At 39.2% G+C, this 16,727-nt stretch overlaps 1 protein-coding gene across 1 annotated transcript; it reads right to left on the bottom strand.

The window, feature by feature from the left end:
* Window positions 1-10,886: 10,886 nt before the first annotated feature.
* On the bottom strand, window positions 10,887-15,708 carry il10ra (interleukin 10 receptor, alpha). Its single transcript, XM_069668854.1, has 7 exons — window positions 15,449-15,708; window positions 14,798-14,918; window positions 14,389-14,561; window positions 14,138-14,283; window positions 13,716-13,884; window positions 12,731-12,849; window positions 10,887-12,594 (listed from the first exon to the last, which is right to left on the bottom strand). The coding sequence occupies exons 1-7, from the start codon at window positions 15,531-15,533 to the stop codon at window positions 11,671-11,673; spliced, it is 1,737 nt and encodes a 578-aa protein (XP_069524955.1). The 5' UTR covers window positions 15,534-15,708; the 3' UTR covers window positions 10,887-11,670.
* Window positions 15,709-16,727: the final 1,019 nt, after the last annotated feature.

Here is a 16,727-nt window from a genome sequence, read left to right as displayed (position 1 = left end):
TTTTAACTATGCAATCCATTTTCTATTTTTCTAATGTGTCTTTAAATTACTTTGGTAAAGTTTATTTTGTTTTAAAAGTGGTATCCATATTTTAATTTAATTATTTTTCAGAGACTCTCCTTCCTCCTGAAAGGTTAGACCTTAGCCACGATTGGCTGACAGTATTTGGAGTGACGCGGGAGCGGCCGCACTGCACTGTCACTCCAAAGATGTAGAAAACATGGCTGCTCTAGGATCGGTCATTTGGCCTTACCGTCAGGTAAGTAAGGTAAGCTGAAATCTTGACAACGACTTAACTACAAGGTACTACAAGAAGGCAGCCTGAGGTGGATGACGGTGAATGACGATTGGTCGATTTCAGCGAAAGCAAGGTTCTACCTAGGAACCTGCAGCTGCTCTGAACTGCAGGCTACCTTTTGAAAAATGTCATTCTGGAAAAACAAGAAATTATGCAATTGTCACTTTTTCACTGTGAACTGTGAACACGCAAAAATGTGAAACCCATGCAAAATATGAGAATATCCATTCAAGAGATATGGCCCCTTTAATGCTATCGCCAGCACGCTCACGCTTTTTGATATGAACCAAAGTATTATACAATTATGTAAGTATGTAAGTATAAGTTATTACCATTAAAAGTTATCGAAAGTTATTACAATTCTGAGGAGAACACAAATGTCTTCACTTAATTTCAAGGCAAAACATCCAACAGCTTAAGAGACAATCACTGAAATCATGAGTGTTCATCCTCAGGAAAACATCAGTCTGCACCAAATTTCATGGCAATCCTGTTAGTTGCATGTATATTTGAGTCTGGACGAAACAGACCCACTGATTAGTGACTTAAATTGTGTTATCAAGAATTTATTTCAACATGCCTTTAATTTATGCATAATTATAGGCTTATTAAAACAGAATTACCAGTAAGATGTAATTGGTTACCGTATGACGTAAAAGAATGCTGTAGTTGTAGGTACTCCTAAGATGATTAATGAACAATTAACTACAAGTTCTAATTGGGTTGTGAGTCAGAAAACATTAGCAACATTCCTTAATGTTTCAAATAAAGAAAAACAAAACAGCCGTTAATCGTCTCTTATGTGACAGGAGTGTTAGATTACCTTTTAAAGGTGCATTCAATGTCCACTCTGGTCACTAGGTCAGTGCTTCTAAAAATCAAGCCCCCGTGAATGTTTCGGGACACTGAGCAAAGATAAGGGGCAGGGGGTCGATTGTGAGTGTGAGAAAAAGACTGATAATAAGGTTGGCTGCAGAGAAAGAGCCATTGTTTGAAACAGCAGCTGATTGTGGCACTTCACATAGACAATTAAAAGCATTGAACCTTAGCTCTCTCTCCCTACCTTTCCTGGCTTATGCATGTGGTTGAATGTTTTGCCTCTTAACTCTATTAACCTTATTACATATTCAGGCTGCCATAAAGCTGCCAAAATATTTAGAGGCTCCACCCTGGTATGAAATCTGGCACATTAAGGCCTTAAATGTGAATGCGGACTGAGCTTAGTTAAAGTCAACATAGTACCATTCAGACAACAGTCTGTGAGAAAAAAGACAAAGAAGAAAAACATTTCCCTCAGAGTTAAAACTGTTAATCAAAAGAATATTGTGCAGTCACAACATTTACTCCGTCAGACATGGCTGACGTTATGTTTGCCTACACTGTAAAAGAAAAGATGAGAGCAATCCAGAGATCTAATAAATCTATTGTACGCCCTTGTTTGCCTCTAGGCTTTTGTTGTTCTGCTGAGTTACACTGCTTCATTTTTTTCATAATCCCATCAGCTCTCACAGCACGGCAGCCGAACACAAAGTCCATATCAGAATAATGAAATGCATACGTTAGTTATCCTTTATTTCTTTGTCAATGAAACCAGCTGCTGCCTTTCAAAATCACTGTGTTTTCTCCTATTGAAACTGGGTGCATGTTCAGATCAAGGGCAACAAAACAAGATTGCTGACTTCCTGATCCGTTCATAGTCCAGACCAATTACACATTAACAGATATATTGCTACTGCTATGATTTTGGTATCCACAATATAAAAAGAAATAAGTGCCAACTAAGACAACTAGAGCTAAAAAAAACACTACATCGTTATGTAAGAGCATCTTTGTAAATGCTGAAACCATTTTGCTTCTCATTGACTTGCAAACAAAGTGGCAAACTCAAACTACATACACACCCGAGAAACCAAACCAATGACCTAACAGTGTGATCTTTGATCATGTCGAGGCATCATGTGATTACAGGACCAATTCAGGGCAAATAAATGGAAGCATTCGAAAAAGACGTTACACTCTTCACCTGCATACAACGTACTCACCTGTGCTTGGTTTAATTTAGCTTGAAAAACTGAATTTATTTCCTAATTCTTCTTAATTAAGATTTAGATCATATTATTTAATACGTTTCAGGACTATAAAGCTTAATCATAAAGAACATGATGGCTAACACTGATCTGTATTCCTTTTAAGCATTATGCATCTTTATCCTTTTCATTTAGTCGGACACGTGATTAGTGATGGATCAAAGTTATTTTCTATGTTCGCTGAGCTTGTAAGATACAAACACATATATATAAATCATCTTACAGCATGCCTTAAATTCTTCTATCGTACCACATTATAAATGAGCTGCTGGGGAATCATGGTATCAAGGTGCCCTGACGGTTAGAGTCATAAAGAAAACAGAAGTAATAAAAAAGACCACATCACAATTACACACACAGAAATCATTCCTCATACCCCGGCACTCTTCCTCACCTGTAAAGCAGCTGCCACCCCAAACATCTGAAGGCTAGCGAGAAAACTGGTGGAGAGCGAATTATTCCTGGTGTCTGAAATCCAGCATCTTCCTCTGGAGAGTTTTTTCAACAGGGAACACCCTTCAGAGTTCCTTCATCCCACCTCTCTGACCTCCTTTTATAAAGCGAACATCTTGTCTCTCTCTCTCTCCCTCTCCCCGTCACACGGAACAGCCACTCATTTCACCATCAAAGCCATTAAACTAAGGTCTCCCTTCTCGTCAAGGCACCCAAACCCTCTTTTGTCCACACAGGTGTGCGTTTTGTGAAATGTGATAGTTAGCTTAAGACATGTTAAGGGAACTGCAGCTTGATAAATAGCTGGTTAATGATTAACAGCTTCACATTTCATGTTACCTGGACTCGAATGTATGTCGTTCCCAGTCTCATGTTGGAAACCCACAACATTTTGGACCAGATATGATTTTAAAAAGTTAGAATTTAAAAGAAAAGTGGCTGAAAATCTTGATTTCCAGCTTATGTTATTTAACAAATGTAATTTGGAAATTTTGAAGGGCATTTCTGGGATATAGAGAAAAAAAAAGAAGAAGAAAGAGACAAAATGGATAAAACATAGATCCATTTAGGCACCACTTGCAATGTCTGTTCAAATTTGTATATATTTACCATATATTTAACTCAAAATACGTCACATTCGAACTGTGTCATAAGGTTTTATTGTCTTGATAATCACACAATGGTCCAAGTCCAGTCCACTGTCCTCTGGCAACACTAAACACTTTTTTACAGGCGTAATCGTGCCAACTGCCGCCTACTTCAACTGACCCACAATATTCAATGAATAGATTTACCGCATAAGGAAGTACTTGAGCTTTCTGCTGAGAAATGTGAAATGTATCTCATTAGTTATGCAGCGTTAAAGGCTACATGTATCCACAGCTGGGTGATATCGTAGATAGCAATCTTTGCACCCTAGTGATCGGTTATTTTCTTCATCACTTAAAAGAGGATCTGCGACACGTCTCTCTGTTTCCTAGAAATTTGTTAACATATTACCAAGAAATCCAAAAGACATTTCCTGGAAATGTTTTTTTTTTTTCCTGCTTACATTTATGAACTCAGCACAGACACAAAGGGTGTACAGGCTGTATGTTATATGCTTTATTAGCTATATGTAATGTTTGTGAATTTCAGCTATGTTTCTCATGAGATTTTGATTTGTTTAAACTAATTGACAATATATTTATGCACATAAAAAAATATATTTATAAGCTGTATTTTCACTTTTTTATTCTTTATGTTTTCACTAAATATTTAGCTTGGTGAGATGTAGCCAGGCACTGAAATTCTGACTTTTATGAAATGGTTCGTACAATAGCACTTTCATGTCTGAATATGAAGCTACACCTGCTGGATGTTTAGCTCATCTGTACTTTGACTTTTAGTACTTTTTTTTTAACAGCCAGGGAAAAACAGCTGGCTCTTTCTGAATGCTAAGATGATTCTGACTTCAAGTTTCTACCAAAAAAGGTAAGCAAAGCCCCATTAAACCAAAACTTGTTTTTACACTTCAGTTTTTGTAGTGATTTTTTTTTTTTACAGCTTTATTTAACCAGGAACAAAAACAGGAAGCAGCACATTTAAAAAAGTTTCTGACGAACAATAAGCAGCCGTACATAAAAACATAATACAGGATACATGACCATAATAGAACTAAAGACAGGAAGACATGAAACCAGTCAAACTCTGTCTAAAGGCAGAGCATCTACAGCCAGATGTGCCTGCCTCCGAGTTATCCAAGATCAAAGTACATATTTTATGTATTTATGTATAAATATTTAAACTAATCCAGGCTCTTATAACTCTGAAATTCTCCCTACTTCTTCAAACGCCCAAAAATACTGTAAATAACAGGTTGCATCAATGACTGTATATATAGATGGACGACGCGTCTCCATCTGCCCTCATTATATGAAATTGAAGCCAAAATAGCCCCCGTGATAGGCGCTGGCATCCTGCGATGGTGACGTCATTCGGAGCCAGAGTCTGCACAGTAGAGATCTGCGGGTGGAGCTGCCGTAGCCACCTCCGCGAACCAAAACACACACTTAACTTACTGGAAAAAGAGACAGCAAGGATCCCGCACGCCGGCCTATTTAACAGCAGAACAGCTTCTTGTGTTGGACACAAGCAGACGATCACAGATATGTAAACTTAAACTACTGTAGTGATTGTTTCAGTTACGTCTCCTCTCGCCGTTCCTCCTCTACTCTGCTAACCCAGAACAGATCGGCTGCAGGAGCTGTATTTCTCAACAGAGCTGTCAATCTGATTTTATAGTTTGACTCGTGTGCCATCTGTTAACATGGAGTAGGCGGGCTTTATGACCTATAATGCAGCCATTCAGCAGGGGCCGCTCGAAACATTTTGGCTTCACTTTTAGGGAGCTGTCACGTCAACCATCTTTTTTATACAGTCTATGGTCTGCATACACAAATTTTGAACTGACATTAATGTGGCTTTTCTGAATCGAGCTACTTGTTTGGATGTAGGTGGGGGCTCGGATTAAATTTAAATTTCTGATGAATTCATGGCTGTATACCAGCGGTATTTACCATGTTTATCAGTGTTAGAGATGTATTCAATCTTTCAGATACATCTGAGGGCAGCTAAGCCACTATGCAGCCTTTATCTTGTTTTGTGGTTTCATATCTGGAGTTAAACTATTGATGTCAGAATCACCCACACTGGTGAAAGTCACAGGAAACTTTCCACTGCTGGGAACAGATAATGTCTTTATGACGGGGCCTAAGATTTATAAAGCTATCTGATCCACTGCTTAGAAACATTAGTTTTGTGGGTTTAAGGTTAAAGTGATTATTAAGCGTGCAATGACTCTCAGGAAAACACCCTTGTTCATGTTATTCTCATACGTAGTTTTCCTCTTTCAAAAGAGAACGTGTCAGACCAGCCTGCATGTTTAATACATTACTTGTTCCACCAACATTCATAAAGATCTGAGAAAGATACAAGGTTGTTCGTAAGCATAACAATAGTTACAGGTGTTTGACCTTAATTCAGTGCTGGAATAAAATCTAATTTCCTGTTGCTGTTTTAGGTATCATATGTTTAATAACAGAATTGTAAGTTGAAGTCACTCTACCCCCAATGCAAAAGCAATGTAGTATCTAGTTATACCATAAGATATAAGTAACTAAAAGAGTTTTACTGTTCGTCTATTTTCTTTTGAATTTTTAAGTTTGGTTTATTCTAGTGTCTGCATTTTTAACAGTGATGAAGCGTGTAATATCTCACTTGTCCAACAGGAGTCCCCATCCACCACCTGATTCAGGTGTGATCACCTGCCTGGCTGTTAATAATTTGTTCCAGAGGGAAACGGGAGACACTGCCATTTGAACTTTGTGACCCTGAGGGACACAAGAAGGGCCCCAGCTGTAGTTAGTGTGTCCTGAGGCCGGATAAGACCAGAGTGTCGTAGAGTTCCTGGTTGTGTTTGACTTTCCCGCTGAATCTCAGTGAGACGGTCACACAAAAGGAGTGGATGTCTTGTGAAAAGTTGTTGTTCTGCAGAGTATCGGAGTACTCCCATGTGAATTTTAATTAAAGCGTGGCTAAGCATGTGAGCACTGTCCATGTGAGAACGTCAGGTCGTCAGATCCGCTTTGTTCTAATGTGCCAATGAGGAGAGGGCGGAGGACTGGTGAGACAGAGAAAGAAGATGGACTGGTTTCAAAGAATGTCTGGTATGGGGACATGGAGAGGTAGACGTAAGCAAAGAAGGAAGAGGAGACAGTCATCTGTTTTGATTCTTCACCGTCAAGACTAACTTTTTCTAACAAGTAAGAGAGCTCAAAATCAAGTGGTGAGGAAGAGAGGAGAAGACGGACAAGGGATAACATCGGTCATCCTGGCTGGTCAGCTATGGGGAATGGTGGTAAGGGTCTTTCAGATTCTTCATTACAGTTAAGTTTACTGTAACAGTGACATGCACAAACAGCTAGGAAAATGCTCTGCGTAGTTATTCAGATCTACCTTTCTACCCAAGTACTTAATTTGTATAACATTGCTGATCGTCACTGCTTTTAATTCATTTTTTGAATGTCATTATTTTCCCCTGTAGCTAAAAATAGCTCTTTGTGTTATGTTAGCTGGTAATGTAGAACTTAAATACCCATTCTTATAAATACAATTGTTAAATGTTAAATGTGGAGGGTTAGGCAGATAAATAGTTCTGTGTCTGCGGCTGCTGATCCGTATGCAGTTAAGTGAGAGAATGAGAGGACGATCTGATATAAATCTCTGCTGTTTGCGTCACGAGCCAGCTGTATTTCTGTCTCTTGATCTCACTTATCATTTCAGTGTCTCTCCGAAGACTGCTAATGAAAGCAGAGCCCACATCATTCCCTGAGATTGATTTCCCAATCTCATTTCATCATGCTGAATATTCATTCATAATGAACTGATACACTACATATTGATCCAATTAGGCCCGGGCGGCCAGACAGACGACTATTTCAGTCGGTAATCATTTATGTCAGGAATGCAATACCCTGAAAAATTCAACAACAGTTAGCTTGCGTGTTGTTATTCAAATGCTTGTACGTGGATCTGTAAAAATGTGTTGCTCAATGGTTGTGATTGATGACCTCTGTGCGTGTTTGCAGGGAGCAGGGTGAACTCGACGGCAGTCGGGATCGCCGTCGGCTTTGGGTTCCTGGCGATCCTCTTCACTATTGCCATTGTACAATTCTGCTGCAAGCACAAATGCAAAAAATGCAAAACCTGCTGCAAGAAGAAGGGTGAGTGGATCTTCAATGAGTCACTTCACCCAAAAAACACCCTATCTTATCTCTGGTGGAATCATACAGATATGTTTCGTTATCTATCCATGTTTCTTGTATTTGTCTCTACCACCTCCCTAATTCGTTGGAGATGATTGAAATTTGTCATCACACAGTAATGTCGGTTATTTTTATTAACCAAGACTTCTATGAACACTTTTCATAAAGTAGGAACTACTTTTTAACCCAAGAAACAATCTGACTGTGAGGTCTGAGCCACTATGACAATGTAGGATGTGGTTTGAATATATCATCTTTATGCTATATCAGTGGTTAGCCAACCTGGGGTCCGGGGCCCCCTTAGGGGGGGCGCCAAAGATCGCTGGGAGTGCGTGAGGCTTTGTCTGCACTGCATTTGTCAAGATTAGTTTTGTACATGTTAAATAAAATCATTAAAAAGCACTTTGATAATCAAAAGTCTGTTCATCTATTAAAAAATATATTAATCTATAAACATACATACACACATGTATGCACATATTTTTTGACATACAGTACATTCATACATGCATGCAGAAATACCTACATCCACATATTTAAATGTAACTAAAAGTGGTGTTTATTATAATAACTAAAGATAACTGATAAACTAAAATGACAAAGAACTAAATTCTGATTGGTGTCAATTTTTGCCAACAAAGTTTTGGAATGAATCACTTCATTGTTTTGGTGTACGTGTGTTCGGGCTAGGGGGCTCAGCCTTTCTTAGACACAAGCAGGCGGGGGCTCCAGGGAAAAAAGGTGTGCTATATGCACCACACATTTCATTGAGCTCTGTCCAGTGACAAAAGTCAGCCAATATTTAGAGTTTAATATGATGCGCCTGTCATGATATCTTAATATATGTTTCTTCTTATTCCTCTGTAGAGCAGTCAGTAAAAGACAAAGTCCTCACGTGAGTACAATTCTCCTCACAGCCTTTCATGTACAAAGTTTTATATCCCTGTATAAAACTGTCTAATGGTTATTTGGTTGTTTGTTTTAACAGCAAAGTCGGCTTGAAGAAGTCTCCTCCTCCCTTCTCCATCAGCGGCGTCATAAAATGACAGGCACCGTGTTGACGGTTGATTCTGACAAACCACCCAGTGGAAGACACATCCCTCGTCTGTCACATTCCTACGCATCTTGTTTTCAGCATGTATTGTTTCTGTTTGTATTGTGAACACTGAGGAGGGATTTCACCATGTTATTTACACACTACTTTGCGTGAAGCCTTTGAACCATGTCACTGGTTCTTAGCTGCCTTTGAAGTTTGGTTTTTAAACATTAAAATGTCATTTTAATGTCATTATTTATATAAGATCAAATGTACCCCAAAATATATACGTATTGGAATTTCACTTTGTCAATTTGCTATTTGTAGTGAGAACTGTCTCATGTTTTTACTGCTGTTGGTACACGTTTGAGTGTACACACATGTGCACACAACGGAGAAAGAAATGCACATATTCAGCCGATGGTGAGAACTTTTATGGGGGAGGGCAGAATATCAACAGCTCAACCACAGAAACCAAGCAGATCAGTTTTCTTGTAAGCTACACTCGACTTCCTCCAGAGTCACTTATCTACTACCTCTTTTATACTTTCAATGGTTAATGTCGCACAGTTTTTCTTGCAGTGAAACCAAAAACACATTTCTCTCTATCTGATGTTTTTCGGTGCTGCCTACACAAGGTGAGTAAAGGTCGAGGTCTTGATGCAGTCAAAAACAAGATGATGACTTAGATGTGCACGAGACAAAAGAAGCAGTCATTTCTAGACTCAAAAGAGTTTTAGATGCCTCTCTGTGTGTTGATGCCGCACAGCACAGTAACATAAATGTCAGATGTACCAAGAGACTGTAAAGTTTAAAAATCTTCCTCTGTGTGACTTGCTATATGTTCAGTATATCAATCTATCCTACACTTTTAATGCCACAGAACATTAAACTCTTTTGTCACAAACCTTTGGACATGAGAAGGCAAATTTCACTCAGCCAGTGAAAGTTTAAAAAACACTTTCGTGTGAATGCATACAGTAAACAGTTTAAATGTTTCTTTCTGTTGTTAATCCTAAAAACATATTTTAAAGTCTGCATGGAAATAACTTCAATCTTGTTTCCCAAATACATGACACGATTTCTCAAGTGCAAAGTGTTAACCTTTTGGTTTTCTGATAGATAACTGACGGCATGTAACATGCTAATTCAATATTGAGTGTCTGTCTGCAGCTCTGCTGATTTGCACACCCCAAAATATGTCCGTGCAGAATCTGCATAAAACTCATTTTGAGTTACTGTCAGTCACAGATCAGTGGATATGCATTAATTATGGTGCCGTGCCACAGACTGAAACAAGTAAAGAAGCTAGGTGACGAGGGGACGGATCAACGTGTTGCTCTTGTGAACCTTCACCATTTGAATATCTCACAGCACTTTTTCAGAAGTCAGTCTAATATGATTTGGTTTCAAAGTCATATTACAATGCAGTAACAGAGTTACACTTTGTGCCCATTAACCTGCAAATGCATTGACTACTGCAACTCCCTATTGGCAGGCCTTCCTGCATGCACATTCAAGGCAGAAATCAGGTGTGATCAAATTTAACACCAATTTCCAAGTCTGTCATAATTATCCTATGATCTTGAGAAAACTGGGGCCATGCTCTCACGATAATCTTTTTATTAATTATCCAGTTATCACCAGCTTTCTTATATCAAGACAATGAAATGATTTATATATTAGCAAGGAGGAAATGTACGTTCTCAGCTAGTTCTAAACATGTTAGAAAAGGTAGTAGGTTGGGGAGCAGCAACATTTAGGATCAGCCAAATGTCTTCTCACTTCCCCTGCTGCTCTCTGAAAATAGAGTCACATGATGATCCTATGATTGCTATGAATCTGCTTCATCAGCCCAACAGCAGACGCGAGGACTTTTTTATTAAGCATTCTCGGTCATCTCTGTTGGCGATTTGGTTTCTTTTCTATCTATGACATGGGGCTTTTCTGAAGCGAGTGGGAGCCTAAAAGAGGAAGTGTTGGTGGCTGAGTTCAGACGCTTCGGAGCCACCGCTCTGGTTCCTGTACATAATTTACATATGGGGATCCCAAGCACAGCTTAATGACCTTTCATGTTTATTTTCCAATGTGGCTGTAGCGTTGTGGTTTTAGGGTTTTCCTTGTTTCTTTGAGTCATGGTTTCAGAAAACACCATCGTGTTGTATGCTGGATTTTTTGTTTCGTGATTGTATGAAATTTACAGAAAGTCCCAGTGAGACAGTTTCTTTTAATCACATGTAAAAAAGCAGAGACATAAATTCAGTTATACATGTTAAATAAATAAATTCTTTTTACAACATTTAATACATTTGCTCAACTGGCAGGTATCTGAAAGAGAGCGCAGCTACAAATTGTCCTGAACATGATTGAAACTGAGGAAAGAAATACTACTACGTCTTTAATTTGCTTTTGTTTAACATCACTAAAGTTTTCTGGCTGTTTTTTGCTACCACATTAGAAACTTGTGTACTTAAAAGTGTTTCAATCGTATTTCACATTGCCGAATATTTAAACAGAAGCAAAAACCATCAACCTTCGTGTGATTACTGACATGGGGTATCATTGTTGGCAAAGGCAGGGAGGAATCGCAAAATGCCCCAAAACACGTAACTGTTTAACCGTTTCTCTGCGCTGCTCCCCACACCAGTTTCACTTCCGGCATGCTGCAGTTAAGACTGATGTAAATATACCCAGTGAGACAGGGCCGAATAAAACCTTTCTCGTTACATTCAATTGTCTCTTGAAGCTCCGGAGAGTTAACCAAACAGCTGCTGTGTGGTTTAACCTCCATTTCCTTCCTACACTCAATAACAGCTTGTTGCTTGCACACATCTTCCCCACCCCTTTAGTTCAAATTTGCAATGCTTGTGCATTTCTATTCTCTAAATAATGCTTCTATTCCATTTTTCACCTGTTCTGTTATGTTGTAAAATAGGTGTGTATTGCTCCAGTTAAGCACTCAGACATTTATAAATAGCATTCCACAGTGTATCAGTCAGTTATCAGCTGTACGTCACAGAGAGCGAGCGGCACATTGTTCATATTGAAGTCCTGTCCTGCCTCCACTAGGGGCAGCGGCGCCAAAGCTGTTAGCAGAGGGAAAGTCTCCTTCAGTTGTATGAAAGATGGTTCTAGGTCTTCTATCACAAGTGTGTCCAATTGTGTTTCCTTAGAATAGCTTGAAAATGTTTTTTTGTAAGAGTCCACAAAATCACATTTGCTGCTCAGTAGTCCATTTTCAATACACAAAGATCTGTATTGCTTTACAATTTCTCCCCCATATTGGCTTTGATGATGGCACCAAGAGCACTGACCTGCTCCTGAGCAGATACAAGATTGAGGTCCAGCCCTGTAGCCTGTGACCACCTCGGCCAAAAGGGATTTAGGAAGCATCTGTTCGAACATCTCCTTATCATCACACACTTGAATGTGCACACTAGAAGGGCTCTGGTGACGATAACCACCCGAACCAAGGACCTCCTTTAGAGACCCACTGTCCTGTCCATCTAGATTCATGGAAGAAGAATCAAGCTGGCAGCCAAGCCCAACCCCACTATCCTCCCTCCTCCTTTCAATGTCTACATTAGTCCTCTCTTCCTTCAGAGGGTAATCTGTTTGACCGCTGGTGGAGCTCTCTGATCCTCCCAAGCTCCCAAAGCCGCTGTCCTCTTGTCTCAGTGGAGGATTTCCCTCACTGTTTGTGGTAGAGACAGCCTCCATGCTGAGTCCACTGTCCATGCTTGTCCTTCTTTCCTCCTCTTCATTGTCCTCTGTTACGGTAACATGTGTCTCTGGGCCTTTGACACAGTTTTTTATTTCTGGTCTGTAACCGGACAGGAACCATCCTTTGTCTGTCACAACCTCCATTGTTCCTTCTCCAACCGAGAGTGGACGCCACCCACTAACAGGGGATTTCTAAGATGAGAAAAGAGAAGACAGTTATTTTCATTGTTCTACAATGTCTCAATCTGGCACACAGTGAGTTATAACCAACCTAAACATCTCAGCAGCTGTTATATTGTTCCAATGATCTGTTATTGAATGCACTTACCAATGCAGCAGGTGTTTTCTCTGGACGTCTCAGGTAACAGATGAGGAGGGCGACCATGATAGCAACGAAGGACAGCACACCCATAATAGATAGGGATGAAACGGCAATAATGAAGTATTCTGGAGGGAACAAAAACAATAAAAAAACATTTAACAGAAGTGGGTGTTATAGCTGAAAGAATTGGGTTGAACCTGTGCTATAGTGTTACACATTTTTCCTCTTTTACAAACTTTAGCCTTTCTGGCTAAAAGTTAGTTGAGTGAATTATATTAATATATAGCTACCACTAGCAGCTAGCTAGTGTTACTTAGCACAAATACTGGAAATGCAGACACAAAAAAGGTTTTAAAAAAAAACGGCCTGTTTAAGTTATACATGGGCTTATGTGTTTGGATTAAACAAACGGAAAATAGCAAGGTAATTTGTGTGCTTTAGGAGTGCTAGCAGGCATGCTAGCTGTCTTTCACTGTTTACTTCATGCCTAGCTAAGTTAACCAGATGCTGGCTGTAGCCTTATATTTAGCTTACAGTCATCAATCTTCCTAACAAACACTGCTGGCTAGCTTCACTTAGCACAAAGTTTGGACATGTGGATAAAAAAATTTAAAAGGCCAGTTGTTGTACAGGGGAGTTGGTGCTTGAATTCAAAAAACGAGATATCACAAGGTAATTTGTGAGCTTTAGAGGTGCTAGCAGGCTACCTGTTAGCAGACCAGACTAGCTGTCTTTTTTACTGTTTTCAGTCTTTATGCTAAGCTAAGCTAACCAGCTGCTGGCTGTAGCCTTAAATTCAGTTTACAGATACAAGAGTGGTATCAAACACGCTGTTGCGACTAACCTCTCCATGTATCTTTTTGCTAGCAGCAACTGACATGGAAGTATTAGCCTACATGATGGTAAAATATAATTTGAATTGACAGTCTCCAAATGCTGTTTGATGCTGCTTTCTCTTAACTGTGATTCATCACAATAATGTTTTTCTTACCTTGCTCCGGTAGCAGCAGACACTGTTTATGGGACTCAGGGCTGGTCATGAGAGCTCCGCTGCCCTCGACCTTGATACTGACACAGTACTCTCTCCCCCAGTGGAGAGTAGTAAAAGTTGTGCACCTCTGATACTCGTCCACGTTATCCTTCAGGTATGCTATTGTAGTCTGTGGGGTAAACATGAAAATGCCATGCAGTTTAAGCCATCGTACAGTATATCCAGGGATGATTCAAGTACAGAGTCAGGCAGTTAACAATGACATGACAAGTTCAAATATTGTTTTATGACACATTTTGTTACCACTGACTAACATTTTAAATAACCATTTTAAATCTCTTTTTTTTAAAGTCCTGTCAATCATTTTACATTGAGTCCCAATCTTTGTGTATTGTGCCTTAAAGTCTAATTCAGACACCCACCTTATTTTCCTCTCCAGTCTCCTCCAGGTAGATGGTGTACACGACCCCATAAGGAAAGAGTTTTCTCAGAATGGGTTTTTGATAAACACAAAGTCTTTGAGTGCTGGAGGTGGCCAACCAAGTGAAGGAGGGAGGACTCAATTTACCTGCAGGAAATACGAAAGGTAAGAAAAACGATGCTACTGTGTACCTTAATTATAACTTTACCAACCAAAGTACAATGTTCTAATTAAACTGAAAACTAAACGTACTTGTGTTAGGGAGAAATTTGAGCTTGACTGTCCACTCAGAAACGTCAACTCCTGCGACCAGCTGAACTCTGACCTTGTAGGCAGCGCTGTAGTCATGTATACGACTGCTTAGGTCACAGCTGGTCCGTAAGATAGCTGTGCAGCTTTCTACTGTTTCCCATGCACCGATGTACCTGAGGACGCAAAACACACCAGTCACAAACCAATAACAACTTTTGTCAATCTTGCATTAGCATTCAGCAGCTCTCTCTGGTAAATAATATCAGTCAATGGAAGAGGAAAATAATGATACTGTATGCAGAACTGTAGAGATAAAAGCATGCTGGGAAATTGCTCGATAATAAGAAGTTGGTGCACAGGACATGGTAACTCAGAAGTGTTATTATAGATATTTTAAAGTTCAACATACTTTGCCATTTGTACGTTGTATTTGTAATTAGGGGGCAGGTTCGCAGGATTATTCCAAAATGCGATTACCTCCCCATCCATGATGTCCACCATCAGTTTGTCAGGCTTAGGGATGTCCAGTCCTGCCACAGAGAGAATAGGGGAATTATGATCTACATTCACTGCTCATTATTATAAAATCATTAAAAGTCATACAGTTTATATTTCATTGCCAGGAGAGAATACCTTTGCACTGTTCTGATTTCGGGTTGCAATGTAAAATCATAGTCTACACATGCTAAAATGCAAATGCTGAAATAGTCATTTTTTTCTTTTACTTAAATGCATTGTAAAGGATGTGGTCAGCTGGAAAAAGGAAGTTGACGAAAAGACGCTAATCTTGCAAATTATTTATGGGATCTCTAACCATAATGACATTTTTTCAAACAACAATACACCAAATTATGTAAGGAAAAAAATTATATATTTTTTTTTAGAATTTGCACAAAAGACCTCAGAGTTTTTCACAGAAATTGGTGACTCAAAATTCCACAATGATGAACAAAATCATCAGATCAGCCTGGATAACCATCAGAATAATTTATATTAACTTAAACAAATAAAAAAAATTAAATTTAAACAATTAAAAAAGTATCGTAAAAGTTATAATTACCTGATACACAGTGTATACAGATCATCAGGAGGACCAGATTTAGTGTCTTGTTCACATCCATTTCTGTTATGTTGACGGGTGTCATCAGTCAGTCATAATCCACACATCAGCCGTTGAAAACAGTCCCTTATTCCAATCACATGAGAGACAAAATAGATTGTACAAACATCTTTTCTCCTCAACACCTCCGTGTAACGCTTCAAACTAACATGGAGGTGGTAAAAAAGGAGCGAAGCGGCTGTTCTCTAGTTGATGTAGCCACTTTGTGTTTTTCCCTTACGACTGAATTTACATAGTTCCCCCAAACTGCTTTCATCACTCGCTCAGCTTCCCCTCCCTCTCACATGACACGCTTCCTGTTGCTGCCAAATCAGTGACGTGGTTGTGTTTTTTTTCTCTCTCTCACCGAAACTTTTCCTTCCTCTTCTGCCTCTTCTTTTCCCCTTTCCACACTTTCAGCAGGTTCACGTTGTACAGTGAACTGCTGTTAGGGGTTTAAAAAACAGAAACTGACCGTAGACGACCCAGAGACAGAAAAGGAGAAGTATTCAGAGATTCCCCTTTGATTTGCTTTCATTGTCGGCAGAAGTTAGATAAGAGTAGTGTTTTATAAAGATCTAGAAGAAGGTGCTGCTGGTCTTTGTGTGTGTTTAGTTTGTGCTTTCAGGCCTATTAAACAACAGGTTTCCTGTCATAGACTCTGTAAAACCTCAGCTGTGGTTGGCTGCATTGCAGGTGGTTTTTGCAGTTATAAGCGGCTTCGGCGACTGTGAGAATAAAGACAAATAAAAATACACGTTAATCATTTGAATGAATTTGTTTAACAAGCAAAATAAACATACATTAAAGTCATATATAGAAAGCAATTACTTGAGTTTCATGGTTTAATGTACTTTACAGACATAAAAAAAACTATAAATAACTACGTAGAATCAGTTATGAAACTGGAATTAAGACCTTTCTGTAATGTAGTGCATTAAAATGTCATATAGGTAAGTTATACACTCAAGTCGTGACATTAAGACAGCTGTGACCTTTTGAGAAAATCAGCAGGTTGAAATATCTCTGTGTCAGTTGCCTTTTTTTAAACCACAGAGACCACGAGCTGTATCAGTTCACCTCATCTCAGTCACCATTGTGCTACTTTTAGTCACTTTCCTGCAGGAGCGTGTGAAATGCTCAGGTTTTTTTCATGGAAACATGAGACATAAGTGCTGTTTTCTACATCTAGCTAGCAGTAACTGGTAAATAATTCAGAAATGGAGCCTATCTTGTCAAC

The sequence above is a fragment of the Semicossyphus pulcher genome, unplaced genomic scaffold (genome assembly GCF_022749685.1).
Source record: "Semicossyphus pulcher isolate SPU_LCO1_2020_fin unplaced genomic scaffold, fSemPul1.0.p SCAF_19, whole genome shotgun sequence".
NCBI classification, from domain to species: Eukaryota; Metazoa; Chordata; class Actinopteri; order Labriformes; family Labridae; genus Semicossyphus; species Semicossyphus pulcher.
The sequence above is the reverse complement of the archived record's forward strand: the minus strand, read 5'-3'. Positions and strand labels throughout refer to the sequence as shown.